Here is a 22,157-nt window from a genome sequence, read left to right as displayed (position 1 = left end):
ATCCATGTGACAGACTGTGGATTATATTTTTGTCTTCTTGCCATTATGGGAAAATAGTCTTTTCACGCAACTTGTATTGTGACGATACAAGTTGAAATCCTGATGGTACGTATTTTCTGTGGTGTCTGTTTATTACAGAGATTAGAGCATGTCGTAGGTATTAAAGGCACTGCGCTGCGGTGGTTTGAATCATATTTGTCTAATAGATTACAGTTTGTTCATGTAAATGGGGAATCTTCTTCACAGACTAAAGTTAATTATGGAGTTCCACAAGGTTCCGTGCTAGGGCCAATTTTATTCACTTTATACATGCTTCCCTTAGGCAGTATTATTAGACGGTATTGCTTAAATTTTCATTGTTACGCAGATGATACCCAGCTTTATCTATCCATGAAGCCAGAGGATACACACCAATTAGCTAAACTGCAGGATTGTCTTACAGACATAAAGACATGGATGACCTCTAATTTCCTGCTTTTAAACTCAGATAAAACTGAAGTTATTGTACTTGGCCCCACAAATCTTAGAAGCATGGTGTCTAACCAGATCGTTACTCTGGATGGCATTCCCTGATCTCTAGTAATACTGTGAGAAATCTTGGAGTCATTTTTGATCAGGATATGTCATTCAAAGCGCATATTAAACAAATATGTAGGACTGCCTTTTTGCATTTACGCAATATCTCTAAAATCAGAAAGGTCTTGTCTCAGAGTGATGCTGAAAAACTAATTCATGCATTTATTTCCTCTAGGCTGGACTATTGTAATTCATTATTATCAGGTTGTCCTAAAAGTTCCCTAAAAAGCCTTCAGTTGGTTCAGAATGCTGCAGCTAGAGTACTGACGGGGACTAGCAGGAGAGAGCATATCTCACCCGTGTTGGCCTCTCTTCATTGGCTTCCTGTTAATTCTAGAATAGAATTTAAAATTCTTCTTCTTACTTATAAGGTTTTGAATAATCAGGTCCCATCTTATCTTAGGGACCTCGTAGTACCATATTACCCCATTAGAGCGCTTCGCTCTCAGACTGCGGGCTTACTTGTAGTTCCTAGGGTTTGTAAGAGTAGAATGGGAGGCAGAGCCTTCAGCTTTCAGGCTCCTCTCCTGTGGAACCAGCTCCTAATTCAGATCAGGGAGACAGATACCCTCTCTACTTTTAAGATTAGGCTTAAAACTTTCCTTTTCGCTAAGGCTTATAGTTAGGGCTGGATCGGGTGACCCTGGACCATCCCTTGGTTATGCTGCTTTAGACGTAGATTGTGGGGGGGTTCCCATGATGCACTGTTTCTTTCTCTTTTTGCTCCGTATGCATCACTCTGCATTTAATCATTAGTGATTGATCTCTGCCCCCCTTCACGGCATGTCTTTTTCCTGTTTTTTTCCCTCAGCCCCAACCAGTCTCAGCAGAAGACTGCCCCGCCCTGAGCCTGGTTCTGCTGGTGGTTTCTTCCTGTTAAAAGGGAGTTTTTCCTTCCCACTGTTGCCAAGTGCTTGCTCATAGGGGGTCGTTTTGACCGTTGGGGTTTTTCATAATTATTGTATGGCCTTGCCTTACAATATGGAGTGCCTTGGGGCAACTGTTTGTTGTGATTTGGCGCTATATAAGAAAAAAGTTGATTGATTGATTGATTGTGGTATTGTAGAACCAAGGACTCAATTCTTCCATAATTGTCGTTAAATACCAAGCACCGAATAACAGCTATCACTGCAGCAGCAGCTCTGTGCTGACTCAATAACAGGAGTCTGACAAAAGACTGTGTTCGAAGCAGATGACCACAAAGCAATATCTGATATAGTCCTGACCGTTCTGTGTCCTGTAATCAAACTGTAAGTGTGCACTTTTAATGAATGTATCCATCAAATTAGACAAAATCTGTCAGCCTGGTATCTGGAGAGAGTGGCGACATGATGAGTCGAAAAAATCGGTCACATGACTCATGGTGCCATCTTGGATTCAAAATAGCATTCACTGTTAACCAGTCTGCATGTAAATCCAGCTGCTTTATTTATTTATTCCCTGAAAATGATGGGTTGCTGTATATTTGGAGGCACAGTTGACACAGCAAGGGCTTCAAGATATACAGATTCCCTTCAGATCCGAATGGAATAAAAATTTGGGAAAATAAAGTCAGCTGTGTGGGATGGACGCCGACTTCATTGTCAAAGCTTTAAGAGGTAAATTTATTGTTCAGTCCCACGTACAGTAAAACTCACCTAAACTGTCATTGTATAAACCAGATATTCACAGTCATCGAAAAACAAAAAAGTCATCGGACAAAAAAATCTCAGTTTTTGTATTGTTTTCCATGTAATAAACACTGTATATAACGGATTTTGGTAAAGTCTACTCCAGGGTGCTGGAAAGGAGGGTTCGGCCGATAGTCGAACCTCTGATTGAACAGGAACAATGCGGGTTCCGTCCTGGTAGCTCTTTAGGATCCTGGAGGGTGCCTGGGAGTATGCCCACCCAGTCTACATGTGTTTTGTGGAATTGGAGAAGGCGTATGATCGGGTACCCCGGGACATACTGTGGGAGGTGCTGCGGGAGTATGGAGTGAGGGGGTCCCTTCTCAGGGCCATCCAATCTCTGTACTCGCAAAGCGAGAGCTATGTTCGGGTGGTCGGCAGTAAGTTGGACTCATTTCCGGTGGAGGTTGGCCTCCGCCAGGGCTGCGCCTTGTCACCAATCCTGTTTGTGATATTCATGGACAGGAGATCGAGGTGTAGTCAGGTGGAGGAGGGCTTCCAGTTTGGTGGGCTCAGGGTCTCATCACTGCTTTTTGCAGATGATGTAGTCCTGTTGGCTTCATCGGCCGGTGACCTCCAAGATTCACTGGAGCGATTCGCAGCCAAGTGTGAAGCAGTGGTTCTCAGCAGGAAACCGATGGATTGCCTACTCCGGGTAGGGAATATGGCCTTGCCCCAAGTGAAGGAGTTCAAGTACCTCGGGGTCTTGTTCACGAGTGAGGGGACGATGGAGCGCGAGATTGGACGGAGAATCGACGCAGCAGGGGCGGTATTGCATTTGCTCTACTGTACTGTTGTGATGAAAATGGAGCTGACCCAAAAAGTGAAGCTGACCCAAAAAGTGAAGCTGTCGATCTACTGGTCAATCTTTGTTCCTACTCTCACCTATGGTCATGAGTCTTGGGTCATGACTGAAAGAACTAGATCGCGGGTACAGGTGGCCGAAATGGGCTTCCTCAGGAGGGTGGCTGGTCTCTCCCTTAGAGATAGGGTGAGAAGTTTGTCATCTGTGGGAGTCGCATGCTCCTTCGCATTGAAAGGAGCCAGCTGAGGTGTTTTGGGCATCTGGTAAGGATGCTTCCTGGGCGCCTCCCAAGGGAGGTGTTCCAGGCACGTCCATCTGGGAGGAGACTCCGGGGAAAACCCAGGACTAGGTGGAGAGATTATATCTCCACACTGGCCTGGGAATGCCTCGGGATCCACCAGTCAGAGGTGGCCAATGTAGCACAGGAAAGGGAAGTCTGGGATCCCCTGCTGGAGCTGTTGCCCTCGCGACCCGAACCCGGAAAAGCAGTTGAAGATGAGTGATTAGTGATAACAGATTTTGTACAACAGATTTTCACACACATGGGATAAAAAGTCTATTAAACCCCTCGCATGTGGGACCGGAGTCATTTCCGTGATTAAAAGTCCAACCATTTTTTTTTTCACACCATGCTCAGACTCTGAGCTGGAATCTGGACGTGCACAGTAACAGAGATGTGAACACCTGAGTATTTGTATTTTCCCACAACCTCAGTATCATCTCCTGGAACATTAGCACGTGTGGGCTGAGGCACCTTCCTACTGAAGTCTGTCACCGTCTCCTTTGACTAGCTAGCATTCATATGGAGGTGAGTTCACATCAGTCGACAAAGTCTGTGATGACCTCCCTATAATTCTGATACTTGTTCAGTGATGACTGTATCAGAGAACTTCTGGAAGTGACAGTTGTCCATGTTGTATCTGTCAGATGTGCACCAGGTGAAGAAAAATGAAGTCCAAGATATATTCAGTGACTTTTAAATGTTCATGTATCTATCACCTGATTATCTGATAATAGTGGTAAAATGTAGGAACAATAATCTCCTCAAATCCGGGGGGGTGGGAGTGTTAGACTGTCATTCTTTCTGTACAGGGGTCAAAAGACAATGTTGGATCAGTATTCACCACAAGACCTTTTAACTCTTTCACTGTTGATCATCAAGATATTGCTGTCAAACAAGCTCAGTAATAATCATCTCAGTCCTCTGAGTTTTAAAGTGGAAAATTTGCAGACGTTCAGATTTTCGCTGCACCTAGACATGTCTCAAGTTTTGTAATATTAGACACATAAGATTCAATTTCAATTTATTTAGTTCATATAGTGTCGAATCACAACAAAAGCTGCCCAAAAGCACTTCACACAAGTAAGGTCTAACCTTACCAAACCCTAGAGCACGCACACAGGCGACAGTGGTAAGGAAAAACTCCTTCTGATGATATTGAGGCAGAAACCTCAAGCAGACCAGACCCAAAGGGGTGACTCACTGCTTAGGCCTTTCTAAGCGTTACAAGATTTTGCAAAATTTTATAAAACAGAACATATTACAACAAAAAAAAGATGCATTTGATGAGACTTCCATGCTGGCGTCCAGTCCACAGGCAGGGGTCATCTAGTAGTGCTCATGCCATTCACTGGGTCATTCCACCTTCCACATCCGTTTCAGAAATTATGCAGCCATCAGATTCAGCCCGTGGTGTTGTGACGTCATCTGCACCTCAGACAGAGAGGGAAAAAAAAGCAGAATCAGTCGTATAGGAGTTTTTCTGCCTGCCTGAACCCCACCCGGTAGTTTTATGTGGTGAGTGAAATCAGTAACTGATAGAAGATGGACTTTAAAAAACAGATGATGTATTAAAAGATGCCTACACTGATGAACAGAGTCACTAAGACAGCACTGGGGTCTCCCAGAAGCAAAACATCACATGCACCGTTCCAACAGAGAGCACTGACATTAGGGCTAAGGTGCTCTTTATTCCTGCTCTCAACCTGCCCCCAGGTGGGCAGTCTTTTCCCTGCCGTGTGTATCAGTGGAACTATGTGAATGGCTGCAAAATACTGATGCGTCAACGTGGTAACTGGGTGATGTGATCACGTTGTTTGTTCAGGCAGCATGCATTATATCAAAACTTTGTGATGAATGTGTTTGTGTCAGTGTGATAAGCAATAATGGAATGTTCCATCATGTGTCAAGGTTTGTGCCAGATAGGTATGAAGCACTTGGTTTTATCAGTTTAGACTGCACACAAATGATGACATTTGGCCATGCGTCATGACTGTAAAGTAGTCAGGTCAAATCCAGTTTGTAACAAGTTGTGTGAGGACATTTGGACATGCGTCATGGAACATTCTGGCAGTCGGCAAGAAAAACTACACTCGGTATAATTGATCAGCATTAAGCAACAGGAAAGCAAAGAAAATGCATAAGATACATAAATCGTCAGCATTAACAGTGAAAGTCAGTCCAATGGCTATGAATATTCTGACCATGAAGTACTACACAATGGGAGAATAACAGTGGACCTACACTGGACCCTTGAGGTACTTGAATTTCACTATGGAAATTTCACATGTAGTGTTGATACAAAACAACACACTGTAATCAACCTCACTAGAAGAAGAAGGGAGGAAGGGTCTTTACTGTCACTGTACATACATGTAAATGTAAATCAATGATTTCAAATTGCTAGCAGCTAAAAATGACAGCAGATTGTTGGATGAACTGGCTGCTTTGTTCTGCAGGTGTGTGTGTTTCATGTTTTGGAGGAGTGGGCAGGCCTTGGTCAGATGGAGGACTATCTGAGCATGCTGGACTACCTGCTGTGGGTCTTCACACCCCTCGCCATTGTCTTCATCCTGCCCTTCCTCCTCGTCATCCTCCTTTATCTTTCCATTCTATTCCTTCATGTCTACAAGGTATGTACATCTTTTTTTGTTAATTAGCACTCACATTATTGACAACCATCAGGTACTTTCAAAGAATTTTTTTTCCTGAGACATGTACACTGAACAAAAATATAAACGCAACACTTTTCTTTTTGCTCCCATTTTTCATGAGCTGAATTCGAAGATCTAAAACATTTTCTATATACACGAAAGACCCATTGTTCACAAATCCATCTAAATCTGTGTTAGTGAGCAATTCTCCTTTGCTGAGATAATCCATCCCACCTCACAGGTGTATGTACAAAATGTTTTAGATCTTTGAGTCCAGCTCATGAAAAATGGGAGCAAAAACAAAAGCGTTGTGTTCATATTTTTGTTTGGTGTAAATTAAATGAAGCAGCATGGTGGCTTAGTGGTTAGCACTGTTGCCTCACAGAAAGAAGGTCATGGGATTGATTCCCACCTGTGGCCATTCTGTGTGGAGTTTGCATGTTCTCCCCATGTTTACGTGGGTTGGTGCTCTGGAGGGAGTTGGTCCCCAGGCGCCAGACAATGGCTTCCCGCTGCTCCTTGTGGTTGGATTGCATCTGACTATAATTATTAAATGAAGAGGAACAAATTCTGTTGTATTAATGTAAGGTAGAATGATGACAAAGGTCCTTCTTCAGTGGACAGCAGCAGTGGAATTTAAATATTAGGTGTGCTGTGTATATTTATTTTAATTAAAAAAAAACTAAGAATTTTTTTTTTTACTATTTATGTATAAGTTTGATGCTGTTGAATAGGAAAACCCAAAATAAGTTGAAACATGATTATTTTTCTTTTAAAGATGTTTGATGTTTTATGATATACCATTTGTAGATAGTGTAAAATGTATTATTGTTATTTTCAGTGGGATGGAATGCTGTTTTTGAATTTGCTGAATCACTCGCTTTGATTTGTTCTATTAATTTTATTTGTCCTTATTTTACTATGCTGTAACTCAGTATGGAGTTGACGAGCTCTTTTTGAATAGAGTGTTCAAATAAAATGTTTGTTGTATATAGAGTCTGCAGCAGAAAAGGAACCCTCACACTCACTTTGTGAAATAAATTTCAATAGTCAGTTTCCAATAATTCCCGAAACTATATTTCCACTCTGTTTATTTTGGGGTTCTCAGAGGCTGATAGAATTCACACCTGTCCCTTATGTTGTCATCTGAAATCTGACCAAACATTGATTTGAAAATATAGAACCTGATCATAAGAACATACTGGAAATAAAACTGCACAACTTGAAACTGACTCTTTCCTACATTGGAGGAGATGTGTCTTCTCTGTTGTCTTTGTCAGCTCACCCTGATTGTCATTCTTGTGCGCTCTCTCTGTTGGTCCCCATGTGGTCTGCTGTCCAACACCTCCATCCTACAGTCTGTCCTTTGGAATTGATGAGAAGAAAAACAAATCTATTTATTTATCAGGACCCCTCTGAATTTTCAGGGCTTGTATTTGGGTTCATTTCCTCAATTACCATAACAGAATGATTTGACCAACTATGAACTCAGCAGGCACTTGTCCGGAAAACTCCTCAATTTCCCACTGTTCCGTCTTTTCTTCAGTTGCTTTCTTTCTTGCTGTCATGTGAGAGAGAAGTTTAAAATTCTGGATAAAGCTTGGACTCCTGCATGGTCCATAGACCTATTTCCCTGCATTGGAAGAGCTGGACACTCTGTTCTGTCAGTGGAGGCTGTCTGATTGTATTTATTGTCCTGAGAGGGTTCTTCCACTCACAGTTCTGGAACCCACCAATCTGTATTTGATCCAGCTGAACTTTCTTGGTTGTTGAGGTATATTAAGGAATATTTGGCCCATCTTTCTCTTTTTGCTCTGTATGCACCACTCTGCATTTAATCATTAGTGATTGATCTCTGCTCTCCTCCACAGCATGTCTTTTTCCTGGTTCTCTCCCTCAGCCCCAACCAGTCCCAGCAGAAGACTGCCCCTCCCTGAGCCTGGTTCTGCTGGAGGTTTCTTCCTGTTAAAAGAGAGTTTTTCCTTCCCACTGTCGCCAAGTGCTTGCTCACAGGGGGTCGTTTTGACAGTTGGGGTTTTCCCGTAATTATTGTATGGCTTTGCCTTACAATATGAAGCGCCTTGGGGCAACTGTTTGTTGTGATTTGGCGCTATATAAATGAAATTGATTTGATTTGATTTGATCTTGGCATTGACCTTTGACCATTCATTTTCTGTATTTGCTTATTCCAAACGGGTTAGTGGTTAGCACTGTTTCCTCACGGCATGGTCATGGGATCGATTCCCACCTGTGGCCTTTCTGTGTGGAGTTTGCATGTTCTCCCCGTGTTTGCGTGGGTTTCCTCCAGGTGCTCTGGTTTCAACCCACATTTAAAGACATCCAGGTTAGGTGACTTGGAAATTAAAAATTGTCTAGGTCTCCCTTGTAAAAAGAGATCTTGATGGGACTAAACTGGTTAAATAAAAAAAAGTCATAGGGAAGCTGGAGCTCATCCCAGTGGTCATTGCACTGTAAAAAGCGATAAGCTCAGTTAGTTACTATAATTTGTTTCTATCATTTACTTCCATTTAAAGGACATTTCCCAGTTAGCAACACAACATCAAAGTATTCATGACTAAGTCTCTCCGCACACGTGTTCATAATTAGTGGTCTCTGATGTTTTTATTACTCTCCCTGAGCAAGTTAAAAGGTGCCTTCCCAGAAAACATTTCACTCTGCAATTCTTAGTGTGTACATGTTAACAAAAGAGAAATATCCCGATGGCCGACAGAGTGAAACGAATGCAGTTGTGTCTGATAACGAAGCTTCTGAGCTCTTCTTTGGAAGTGATGGCTCTGATTTACAGAGGAGGCGACACGCTTCACCCTGAAACTCGTAACTTTTTCAGAGTCTGTCGGATTTTGGAACCTAATTGTGGTGACATGATGTTTGTGTCACAGGATTCTGGTTTACTGCTGCTATGAACATGATGGATGTGGACTGTCTCCACCATACTGTTTTTACAGACTGCCTCGACACGCGGATGTATGTCTCGTATTGGAAAAAACTTAGACACTATTTTCAGGAGTTAATGGGCTCTCTATCAAATGTGCCACAATCGTGAGAAAAGTTGAGCTAAAGGCAGAGCTGTGATCGAACATTATGCGCAAACGATTAGAACCTGAGAACAAGTCGACCTGGATATTATTCTCTGTCCGCCCCTCTGTACCTGAGGACTAGTGGAACTTGAAAATGTTCTCTGGTTGTTCATCTTTGTGAGGATTAGTGGACCTTTAATCCCTTGGCTGGCAGTCACACATGCTTGTGATGCATGCGTGGTGGCTTCATTGATGTTTTGGACTTTGTATTTGGAAATCTTTACAACTGGGTAAGTAGCATGTTAATTTTTTTCATCTATTGTTTTGTGTTCCTTTCAGTGGAGCTTTCAATGAACTTAAAATTTTTATTGGATGGTCACTAACAGCCTAAATCATAATTGTTATGATTTTGCTTTAAAACAGTAAACCTAAATTCATCCCAAAACCTAAAATTCGAATAAGAAAAAAGTTAGTTTTTCTTTCATTCTGACATACTTATTGTATGGCCTTGCCTTACAATATAAAGCGCCTTGGGGCAACTGTTTGTTGTGATTTGGCGCTATATAAAAAAATTGATTGATTGATTGATACTGTGTTAAAACTGTAAACCAAAATTCACCGCCAAACCTAAAATTCGAATATGAAAAAAGTTAGTTTTTTTACAGTGAAAACCAGAAACATGTTACCAATCCATACCAATCCATTTTTATAACTTAAAATGCAAACATCAATTGTAAATTTCAATTTTCAATTGTAAAAACATATGTAAAAATGTAGCACAAACAAAGCTATATACAACAATTCACATTAAAATGCAGGAAATGCTTCAGGCCTTTTTTGTGGCTATTTACATGCAATAAGATGCCACACAAATTATATTTGTGCCACTCAGAAAAACAATTCATGTGCAATGCTCATCAGAAGTCCCAAAAAATTGTACAGACATTCCACCTCAATATCCATTTGTCTTTTTCACTAATTTCTTGTTTTGCAGCGTTTTTATTGGTGGTGGTATAGGCTGTCCTGACTGTGTTAGTGGCAAAAAACAATAGAAAGAGGTAGTTTGGAGTTTTTTTTTTGGGGGGGGGGGGGGTCTCTTCCTGGACTCCTGTGTTCTCCGTGCCTGGAGCCTGCTTACTGACTGGGGCAGTGTGTCTGCATCCTGCTGTGTTCCAGGAGTTAGCACTGGTGTAGAGCTCTGCAGCGTATGTCAGTGGAGATCTGGATAAGCTGGAAAGTGAAGCACGCAATCCCATCCACTACACAAACCCATGTGCACAAATATCACAGCTCTTTCAAATAGCAAAACTGTCTGATTGCTGTCTGCTTTTCGCTCTGCATGAAACCACAGTTTTCCTTCGCTCAGCAACCAAATTACATGGATTGGGGATCCTTGTTTATTAAGTAATATATTTTACACCAGTGATAAAGATAAATTTGTGTATTTTTTTTTTTCTTGTCGTTGCTGTTGCAGACAGAGAGAAATGGAAGTAAAGTCCCATTTGCACACGTCTGACACGAAGCGTACACACACACACGCACAGCCATGTGGGGTCTGTGGTTTGTCATCAAACCCACATGGGCTTGGAGATTTTGATTGGTTAACTCTTGAGTTTTCCACCAGTAATAAAGTGGGAGCCTTGTTTCTTCCTACCTGTCTCTCCTGCAGCAGATGAGGAAATGCGTCATTTTTCTGTGGGTGTCTGGAAAAATGCGCAGCAAATATGAGCATATTATCCACAAAAAAGTATTGTGTAAATTATTAATAATATTTCAAGTTATACTTGGCATATTAACATTTAAAAACTGTTACTGTATACAAGTTGAAGTCCACACGTTCAACACACATTCAAACAGAAACTCAGAGTGGAGCGGATTGTGTGCTACGTCTGCTTAATTAGATCATGTGACTTGTGACACGGAGGCGCGTCAGTCGGCTCCAGAGGGTTAACATTGTGAGTTTTAAAATGGCAGCCGGATCTTTCAAAAGTTTAGTTTACTTATAAGTAAAGTTCAGCAATTGAACTTAGGTTGTTAAGTTGAATTATCCAGATAATTTTTACAGTGTGGGCAAGAGGCAGGGTACATCCTGGACAAACCGCCAGTCGATGGCAGCGCCACATACAGACAGAAAAACACATTCACACTCTCATTCACAGTCAATTTACAAGTTTCTTATTTGCCAAATCTGTACGTCTTTGGAACAACTGGAGGCAAACATGGGAAGAACATTTCAACTCCACACAGAACGCCCAGGGGGGAAGCGATTGTAGGACCTTCGTGCTGTGAAGCAACAGTGCTAACTGCAAATCCACTGTGCCACCCCTAACCTTTGACAAAACTACTACAAAATCTAATAAAAATCTAATATATCAAGGTAGTGTTCCCATCAGGTTTGCTCTAAATCCATCCGGCCATTTTTGAGTTACCTTACACACACACACACACACACACACACACACACACACACACACACACACACACACACACACACACACACACACACACACACACACACACACACACACACACACACACACAGCAGTGAAAACAATACTCGGCTGTCACCCTTTCACTGACATGGAGGGTAAACAGACAAATCTACTCTTACCAGATTGTAAAAAAGGTTTATTTCTGCTAAATGACTGCACACATTTTCTTTCCTGATGATTTCTTGTCACAGAGGAAGAACCAGCTGAGGGAAGCCTACTGCAACAACCTGTGGGATGGAGCAAGGAAGACCCTTGCTACTCTCTGGGATGGTCACGGAGCCATATGGCATGGTGAGGCACGCAAGCCTGTATTGAGTCTGGATTTCTGGCAGTATTACAGATGCACAATCTAAAATTAGAGGTGTGATCAAAAGTTTATATATACTTATCATGGGCATGAATGTCATAGTAATCTTGGGCTTTTCATGATTTCTTCGAACTGTTGTTTTGCCAGGGTGGAATGACTGTACAGCATACATTATTAATGACTCTAAAAACAGGAATTGGGTGCACAAGTTTGAATTTATTTTGGATCTTCTCTAATCCACACGGTGAAAATTATACATACATACATACATACATACATAGGTTCAAATATATACATACACCCACACTAATATTTAGTTAAATGTTCCTTAATAAGCTGCACTTCGACCAGATGCTTTTGGTAGCCATCAACAAGCTTCTGGCATAATTATGGCTGGATATTTCACTACTCTTCTTGAATTGGGAGAGTTCATTTAATTTGGTTGGCTTCCTTTCATTGACCTAGCTTTTAAGTGTAGCCCACAGATTTTAAATCGGGTTTGAAGTTGGGGCTTTGGGAAGGCCATTTCAGAAGCTTAATGTTAGCCTCTTTTATCCAAACCGCAACCAATTTTGATTTGTACGTTGAGATTATTGTCTTATTGGAACACCCAGTTGTGGCCACGTTTCAACTGTCTAGTTGTTGGTTTGAGGTGATGTTTTGAGGTAGCCTTGGTTCTTTGTTATTCCATCTGCTTTGTGGACTGCACCAGTACCACTGTCAGCAAAACAGCCCCAGAGCATGCCACCGTACTTGACCATTGGCACAGTGTCCTTTGGTTTGAAAGTTTCACCTTTACTCCTCCAAACATACCTCTTGTCAGATGGCTCAATCTTTGTCTTGTCTGACCATAAAACTTTTCTACAGAAAGTATTTGACTTGTTGTCTATGTGGGCAACTGCAAATTTTTGTCGGGCTTGAAGGTGTCAGTTTTGGAGCAGGGTCTTCTGTCTTGGCGGCACTCTTTCAGTCCACGGCAATGTAAACGCGCTTCACTCTGGATACGATCTTCCTGGTGTCCTTCGACAGCTCTTTGGTCTTGGCCATGGTTGAGTTTGGAGTCTGACTGAGGCTGTGGATAGGTGTCTTTTATACAGATAACGAATTCCAACAGATGTCATTAATACAGAAAACAGGTGGAGGACAGAAGAGCTTCTTAAAGAAGTTACAGGTCTGTGAGAGCCAGAAATCTTGCTTGTTTGTTATTGATCAAATACTTATTTTCCACCATAATTTACAAATACATTGTTTAAAAATCCGACAATGTGATTTTCTGGATTTTTCTTTTCTCATTTTGTCTCTCATAAGTGTACCTATGTTGAAAATTACAGACTTCTCTCATCTTTCTAAGTAGGATAACTTGCACAATCAGGGACTAAGTACTTTTTATCCCACTGTAGATCATTTTTTCATTGATAGTTCTTTCATGTCCAAGGTGACTTCCTCAGAGTGTCATTCAGTTATCATCTCAGATCATGCCACTTTTAACCTCGATATAAAATTTAAAGATCAACCTCATTTTTCTCTCCATGGAGATTCAATCTTTTATTACTTTCTGACGACAAGTTGAATACTTTCATTGCATCTGCAATTGACGATTTTTTGGTCCTGAATAAAAATGATTTGGCCTCCTCCTCTCTGTTATGGGAATCGCCTCAAGCTTATGTCCGTGGGCATCTATTTCTTATTCAGCATACCATAGCAGGAGCTGAAGGCTTGAAGTAACTGAACTTTCCACTAAAATTCAGAATATTGATAGACAAAATGCCATTAATCCATCACAGAGTTTACAGAAACAGTGACAGTTCTTCAGTTTATTATGAACATGGTCAAAAGCTAAGTAGATCTCTGGCGCAGCAACTGAAACTTTGGGCTAGCTCTCGATGAATTTGTCAAATTAAGCATTCATCTGGCCGTCTCAGTTCAGACCCTGCGTCTGTCAAAACGATTAAAAAAAAAAATTTACTCCTTCCTTTATGAATCTGAATCATTGCCAGAGGCAAGTGATATGACTTCCTTCCTTCAGAATCTTGACATTTCCACTGATGACCCACTGATTGTTGATAGGTTTGATGCACCCCTGTGCTTAGATGAAATTATGCTTTCAATTAAAAATGTGCAGACTAATACGGCACCAGACCCTGATGGGGTTTTTTTTTAATGAGTTGATGAGTTGTTTTTTTTTTTTTTTTTTTTTAAGTTCATGAATAAGTTAGCGCCTCTCCTTCTGGCTGTCTACAATGAATCTTTAGAATGTGTCTCATTGCCTCCCACTTTAACCCAAGCATCCATATCACTTCTACTGAAGAAAGGTAAGGATCCCACATCATGTGAGTCCTTTAGACCTCTGTTGCGTCTTAATGTGGATCTTAAGATTTTGGCGAAAGTGTTAGTAACTCATCTTGAAACGGTTCTTCCTGAAATTATATCACAGGAACAAAATAGCTTCATTAGGAGCTGTCAGCTGTTTTTTAACGTCTGTACACCATTTAATGCAATTTATTCTCCATGCTCTTCTTCTGTTCCTGAGGTGGTTATTTCACTGGATGCAGAGAAAGCATTTCATCCTGTCAAGTGCAGTTACCTCTTTCCTATACTAAACAGATTTAGTTTTGGGGAGGAGTTTGCATCTTAGATAATGCTTCTTTATACCTCCTCCCCAGGCTAGTGTCATCTCAAATAATACCCAGTGCAGTTATTTTATATTATTCCGTGGTACTAGACAAGGCTGTCCTCTGTTCCCTCTCCTCCTTTCATTCCATGGCATCATTCCTTCTGGTATTGAACTTAAGTTATTCTTGCATGCAGATGACCTTCTTTTATATGTATCTGATCCACTAATTAGTATTCCTCCAATTTTTTCTTTGTTGCAGAGGTTTGGTTCATTTCTACAAAACCGATCTGTTAAAGAGTGAATTTTACCCTGAAAATTCTTTAGCCCTGTCACTTAACCAGTCTGATATTCCTTTCAAATTCAGCCCATCAGGGTTTAAATATTTGGGGATTAGTGTACTCGTACTTTACCATCCCTTTACTCTGCCAATTTTGTTCCCCTAGTTGCCAGGATCAAAGCGGATTTTCAGAGGTGGAACTCTCTCCCTTTGTCATTAATAGGTAAAATTTATATAGTCAAGATGAACATTGTGCCTAGACTCCTCTTTTTGTTTCAGTGCGTCCCTTTGTTCTTCAAGAGCTTTGGGAAGGGTGGGCAGAGACCATGTTGTCAAACCTATTGAAGAACAGGTTTAACTCTTTGGCCTCATGAAGGTCTCCTTCCATCATCTGGTCCACCTTCTTACCATGACCAGTGATGGTTCTCATTCCCTTCCACACCTCCCTCAAGTTGTTCTGCTGGAGCTTGCTCTCCAGCTTGCTCCTTTAACTGTTGGTCCCCTCTACGATCTTCTTCCTCAGTTCTTGCTGCACCCTTTTCAGCTCAACTCTGGCTCCACTCCTGAATATACTCCTTGATATCTAAATCAGAAAAAAATCCATGGTGTGGCTGCATGATTTATGTGAAGTGTCTGGTTCAGATGATGTTGGCATTAAGCTGCGCATTAGTCATAAATGTATGGTTTGTGTCTTGTGGCAGACAGACTGATGATTGCCATGTTTGCAGTCTGTCTGCCTTTATGTATTATGTTGCGTTTACACATAGGCAAGATGCGTTACGAATGTCATATTTGTGTTATTCTTGGCACATTCCTGACATTCTTAATGTGACTTAGCGCATCTGAATAGGTTTCTTAATAGTGCATGTTGGTGAGTGATATTCGTGATTTTCATGGAGCATGTTTTTGGCTGTCAAAAAATCTTCCACAAATGTTACACACCACCCTCATTTCGCCTCATGTCGTAGAGGTCGCTGCTGAGTGTGTTGTTCCGTCTTGATTAGTGGTGATCCTTAATAGAGCATGACAGCATTCTTCTCTGACATGCCCACAATTAAACGCTGCTGCACCGCATTCAGTTTCATTGCTGCAGTATGCTGAAGGAGGACAGTGATGCCAAATCGGCTACAAGTCTCATTCCAATGCTCCTTAGCGCGCTCCTGTAGGTGTTCCACCTGCTGCATGTGCCTGATGTTTGGGAAAATGCACAAGATGAGAGCCGTGTAAAGCCACACATCTGGCTCTCTCGCCGTCTCCTCCTCCTCTCTGCGCTACTCCATGGCATGCAGTCAAAAGGTCTTCTGTTGTGGATTTTGAGGAGAAAACTGGAGTGATCTGAATTGTTCAGCAACTGACGGTTGGATGAATATGGGGTGTGTGTGGATTCACCTCATTCACAACATGACAGAACTTTGCGATCCACTGTTATGCGCGATGGCGCGTAATAGCGTGCAACAACAAGGAACATTATTCTTGACCATGCGTAATGGTTCCTGATAATTCTCCAACAACATGTGCCATTAATCGTAATGCATGGTAACAGGTTGCAGCAGTTCCTGAGGACACCTGACGCCTCTGCCTCAAATCATCACATTCGTGATCAGCAGCCAAGAATGTATTCTTTGTGGCATTCGTGACTTGTCGTCGTTGAGGGTGCTGCATGCTCAATTTATGTAACCAATTGGTCACCGCAACATGTTGTATTTCGGTCACCACTGCTTTTTCCATCTGACAAGGCGGTTGCCGGCCTACTTTTACTCAAGTGTGACTGGGGTATAAGATCACCAAGAAAACTGGTTCTGTTCTGGGAGTGGAACTGCAGTCCACAGTGGAGGTGTCAGACTGAAACTACACTCAACAAAAATATAAACGCAACACTTTTGGTTTTGCTCCCATTTTGTATGAGATGAACTCAAAGATCTAAAACTTTTTCCACATACACAATATCACCATTTCCCTCAAATATTGTTCACAAACCAGTCTAAATCTGTGATAGTGAGCACTTCTCCTTTGCTGAGATAATCCATCCCACCTCACAGGTGTGCCATACCAAGATGCTGATTAGACACCATGATTAGTGCACAGGTGTGCCTTAGACTGTCCACAATAAAAGGCCACTCTGAAAGGTGCAGTTTTATCACACAGCACAATGCCACAGATGTCGCAAGATTTGAGGGAGCGTGCAATTGGCATGCTGACAGCAGGAATGTCAACCAGACCTGTTGCTCGTGTATTGAATGTTCATTTCTCTACCATAAGCCATCTCCAAAGGCGTTTCAGAGAATTTGGCAGTACATCCAACCAGCCTCACAACGGCAGACCACATGTAACCACACCAGCCCAGGACCTCCACATCCAGCATGTTCACCTCCAAGATCGTCTGAGACCAGCCACTCGGACAGCTGCTGAAACAATCGGTTTGCATAACCAAAGAATTTCTGCACAAACTGTCAGAAACCGTCTGAGGGAAGCTCATCTGCATGCTCGTCGTCCTCATCGGGGTCTCGACCTGACTCCAGTTCGTCATCACAACTTCGCACAGCCATTGAAGAGGAGTGGACCAACATCCCACAGGCCACAATTGACAACCTGATCAACTCTATGCGAAGGAGATGTGTTGCACTGCATGAGGCAAATGGTGGTCACACCAGATACTGACTGGTATCCCCCCCCAATAAAACAAAACTGCACCTTTCAGAGTGGCCTTTTATTGTGGACAGTCTAAGGCACACCTGTGCACTAATCATGGTGTCTAATCAGCATCTTGGTATGGCACACCTGTGAGGTGGGATGGATTATCTCAGCAAAGGAGAAGTGCTCACTATCACAGATTTAGACTGGTTTGTGAACAATATTTGAGGGAAATGGTGATATTGTGTATGTGGAAAAAGTTTTAGATCTTTGAGTTCATCTCATACAAAATGGGAGCAAAACCAAAAGTGTTGCGTTTATATTTTTGTTGAGTATACTTAGTGGACAATGCCTCTTCTTGTACGTCACACTGAATTCACATCACAGCACCTTCAGTCCTAGACTGCAGGATCTCTGTAACTCCTCACACTTCTGCAGTAAGCACAGCAGAAACACCAACAACAATGTGAATGGCCTGTGAAGTACTACTTTTCTGCATTATGTGAGACATTTTGTGTTTTTATTCACACATTGTTGCAATTGTTGGACAGTCTCTGGCACAAGAATTTCTTTCAGGATTAATAAAGTTTGATCTTGTTTTCTCCTGTCCACCAGGCTATGAAATCTATGGCATGGAGAAGGTCCCTGACAAAGGGCCAGCACTGATAGTCTACTATCATGGAGCTATCCCCGTCGACTACTATTACTTCCTGGCCAGGGTCATCCTTCAGAAAGGCCGAACATGCCACTCTGTAGCTGACCACTTTCTCTTTAAGATTCCAGGTACCACTCACTCATGCACACAGATGGACCTGTAGAATGTGTGTGCGTGTGCTATGTTTATATGTAGAAATAAATCTTGAGCTTCAGTGAGCACTGTGACAAAAAGTGGTTTCAGTGACCACATATTGACTTGATTAGTGTCAAATCAGGGACTGATTGGACATAAATACCATGTTCATGCATTTCTGAGTCTTGTCTGTCACATAATGCTCCTCCATAGACCAGTCTGTGAATATTGTTCGGCTTGCTGAGTGGAAAAGGTGTTACTTTTTGATGAAAACATATGACACCAGAATGTCACAATGCTTTCTGTAGATTAGGTCTTTGATTTTCCACTGGGGTCATAGACCTTCTAAGTGTTTAACAAATTGTTGATTAATAAATTATTATGTCACCATTTTATTTTCAATCAAGTTTCAGTTTTGTTTTCACTTAGTGTAGGTTTATATTGTGTTCGCTTTATATGCAGTTTTTAATTCAGTGAAATTTTCATCTGGCTTTACTCTGTTCTCTGCTGTATATTCAGCTGCTGTTTTTATGTTCAAGTAACTTTCTTTTCAATTCATTTTTGCTTCAGTTAGCTCCATTCGGCCCAGCTTGGTAAACTTAAAAGCATACTCACTGTCACCTAGCGGAGGTGCTCTAGACGTGCCGGTTTAAAATAGTTTCTACTGAAACCCCCATCCTCCAAATGGATTGTGTTGACACTCGCACACTCCGCCCGGGGATTAGTCTTGCCCCACAAACGGCGTCACTTCTAATGGAAAAATGGTGTACTGTTTTGTTTTTGGCTGCAATCATCAAAGCAGTTGCAAAAAGTGCAGTTTCTTCAGTTCCCAGTGAAGAAGGGAAGACAAGGTCTTGGTAAATGTTAGCCTATACAGCTAGCCAGAGTAGCTGCGTGCAGATGGGGTAAAATTGTGTCACATTTTACCCCTTTAGCACCCACCCTCAAACAAGACTACGGTGCCCAACTTTTCCGCTGTCTTTGTTGGTTCCCTCCTCACACTCAGGTTTCATCTGGTATCATTAAGGGCCCCTTCACACATAGTGTGACGTTTGGACAGCGTTTGGATGAAAACGGTGAAACAGCACGAAACAGTTCGAAATTAGCGCACCATGAAACATCGCACCGACGGGCAGGCGTGCATGAACCTGGTGCGAGAGTTTGTGCACGTGTGGTGTCTTTCGGGCAGGAACGCACGGTGCCAGGCTCAGCACATCACGCCGCCTATGTGGAGGAAATATTATAAAAACAGCCGGTACCTGTGGAACCACATTGCACCGCTTATGTAGAATATATAAAAACCAGCCTGCGCCTGTGGAACCACATCGCACCGCTTATGTGGAATAAATAAAAAATAAAAACCAGCCGGTACCTGTGGAACCACATCGTACTGCTTATGTAGAATAAATAAAATATAAAAACCAGCCAGTACCTGTGGAACCACATCGCACTGCTTATGTAGAATATTTTAGATTTAGATTTTAACATCCACACAGATGCTGAGAATGACAGCCTCAACACTGCATTGGCTTTGCTCAAAATATAAATGAGTCCACCCACCACTTTAATAATATCTTAGATCTTGTTCTGACTTATGGTATGGAAATTGAAGACTTAACAGTATTCCCTGAAAACTCCCTTCTGTCTGATCATTTCTTAATAACATTTACATTTACTCTGATGGACTACCCAGCAGTAGGGAATACGTTTCATTACACTAGAAGTCTTTCAGAAAGCACTGTAACTAGGTTTAAGGATTTGATTCCTTCTTTATGTTCTCTAATGCCATATACCAACACAGTGCTGGTAGCTACCTAAACTCTGTGAGTGAGATAGATTATCTCGTCAATAGTTTTACATCCTCATTGAAGACAACTTTGGATGCTGTAGCTCCTCTGAAAAAGAGAACCTTAAATCAGAAGTGCCTGATTCCGTGGTATAACTCACAAACTCGCAGCTTAAAGCAGATAACCCGTAAGTTGGAGAGGAAATGGCGTCTCAGTAATTTAGAAGATCTTCACTTAGCCTGGAAAAAGAGTCTGTTGCTCTATAAAAAAGCCCTCCGTAAAGCTAGGACATCTTACTACTCCTCATCACTAATTGAAGAAAATAAGAACAACCCCAGGTTTCTTTTCAGCACTGTAGCCAGGCTGACAAAGAGTCAGAGCTCTATTGAGCCGAGTATTCCTTTAACTTTAACTAGTAATGACTTCATGACTTTCTTTGCTAATAAAATTTTAACTATTAGAGAAAAAATTACTCATAACCATCCCAAAGACATATCGTTATCTTTGGCTGCTTTCAGTGATGCTGGTATTTGGTTAGACTCTTTCTCTCCGATTGTTCTGTCTGAGTTATTTTCATTAGTTACTTCATCCAAACCATCAACATGTCTATTAGACCCCATTCCTACCAGGCTGTTCAAGGAAGCCCTACCATTAATTAATGCTTCGATCTTAAATATGATCAATCTATCTTTATTAGTTGGCTATGTACCACAGGCTTTTAAGGTGGCAGTAATTAAACCATTACTTAAAAAGCCATCACTTGACCCAGCTATCTTAGCTAATTATAGGCCAATCTCCAACCTTCCTTTTCTCGCAAAAATTCTTGAAAGGGTAGTTGTAAAACAGCTAACTGATCATCTGCAGAGGAATGGTCTATTTGAAGAGTTTCAGTCAGGTTTTAGAATTCATCATAGTACAGAAACAGCATTAGTGAAAGTTACAAATGATCTTCTTATGGCCTCAGACAGTGGACTCATCTCTGTGCTTGTTCTGTTAGACCTCAGTGCTGCTTTTGATACTGTTGACCATAAAATTTTATTACAGAGATTAGAGCATGCCATAGGTATTAAAGGCACTGTGCTGCAGTGGTTTGAATCATATTTATCTAATAGATTACAATATGTTCATGTAAATGGGGAATCTTCTTCACAGACTAAGGTTAATTATGGAGTTCCACAAGGTTCTCTGCTAGGACCAATTTTATTCACTTTATACATGTTTCCCTTAGGCAGTATTATTAGACAGCATTGCTTAAATTTTCATTGTTACGCAGATGATACCCAGCTTTATCTATCCATGAAGCCAGAGGACACACACCAATTAGCTAAACTGCAGGACTGTCTTACAGACATAAAGACATGGATGACCTCTAATTTCCTGCTTTTAAACTCAGATAAAAGTGAAGTTATTGTACTTGGCCCCACAAATCTTAGAAACATGGTGTCTAACCAGATCCTTACTCTGGATGGCATTACCCTGACCTCTAGTAATACTGTGAGAAATCTTGGGGTCATTTTTGATCAGGATATGTCATTCAATGCGCATATTAAACAAATATGTAGGACTGCTTTTTTGCATTTGCGCAATATCTCTAAAATTAGAAAGGTCTTGTCTCAGAGTGATGCTGAAAAACTAATTCATGCATTTATTTCCTCTAGGCTGGACTATTGTAATTCATTATTATCAGGTTGTCCTAAAAGTTCCCTGAAAAGCCTTCAGTTAATTCAAAATGCTGCAGCTAGAGTACTGACAGGGACTAGAAGCAGAGAGCATATCTCACCCATATTGGCCTCTCTTCATTTGCTTCCTGTTAATTCTAGAATAGAATTTAAAATTCTTCTTCTTACTTATAAGGTTTTGAATAATCAGGTCCCATCTTATCTTAGGGACCTCATAGTACCATATCACCCCAATAGAGCGCTTCGCTCTCAGACTGCAGGCTTACTTGTAGTTCCTAGGGTTTGTAAAAGTAGAATGGGAGGCAGAGCCTTCAGCTTTCAGGCTCCTCTCCTCTGGAACCAGCTCCCAATTCAGATCAGGGAGACAGACACCCTCTCTACTTTTAAGATTAGGCTTAAAACTTTCCTTTTTGCTAAAGCTTATAGTTAGGGCTGGATCAGGTGACCCTGAACCATCCCTTGGTTATGCTGCTATAGACTTAGACTGCTGGGGGGTTCCCATGATGCACTGAGTGTTTCTTTCTCTTTTTGCTCTGTATGCACCACTCTGCATTTAA

The 22,157-nt window shown here is 41.5% G+C and overlaps 1 protein-coding gene across 2 annotated transcripts in view; it reads left to right on the top strand.

Annotated features, from left to right (window-relative positions):
* tmem68 (transmembrane protein 68) overlaps positions 1–22,157 on the top strand; it is an 81,091-nt gene that overhangs the window by 40,236 nt on the left and 18,698 nt on the right. For both annotated transcript variants that reach the window (XM_034182409.1, XM_034182408.1), the window contains 3 exons: positions 5,791–5,964; positions 11,707–11,806; positions 17,960–18,127. In XM_034182409.1, the coding sequence (XP_034038300.1) occupies positions 5,791–5,964; positions 11,707–11,806; positions 17,960–18,127 (442 nt within the window). The remainder of the gene's footprint in view (positions 1–5,790; positions 5,965–11,706; positions 11,807–17,959; positions 18,128–22,157) is intronic.

The sequence above is a fragment of the Thalassophryne amazonica genome, chromosome 12, assembly GCF_902500255.1.
Source record: "Thalassophryne amazonica chromosome 12, fThaAma1.1, whole genome shotgun sequence".
NCBI classification, from domain to species: domain Eukaryota; kingdom Metazoa; phylum Chordata; class Actinopteri; order Batrachoidiformes; family Batrachoididae; genus Thalassophryne; species Thalassophryne amazonica.
This window is presented reverse-complemented; position numbering and strand designations above follow the sequence as displayed.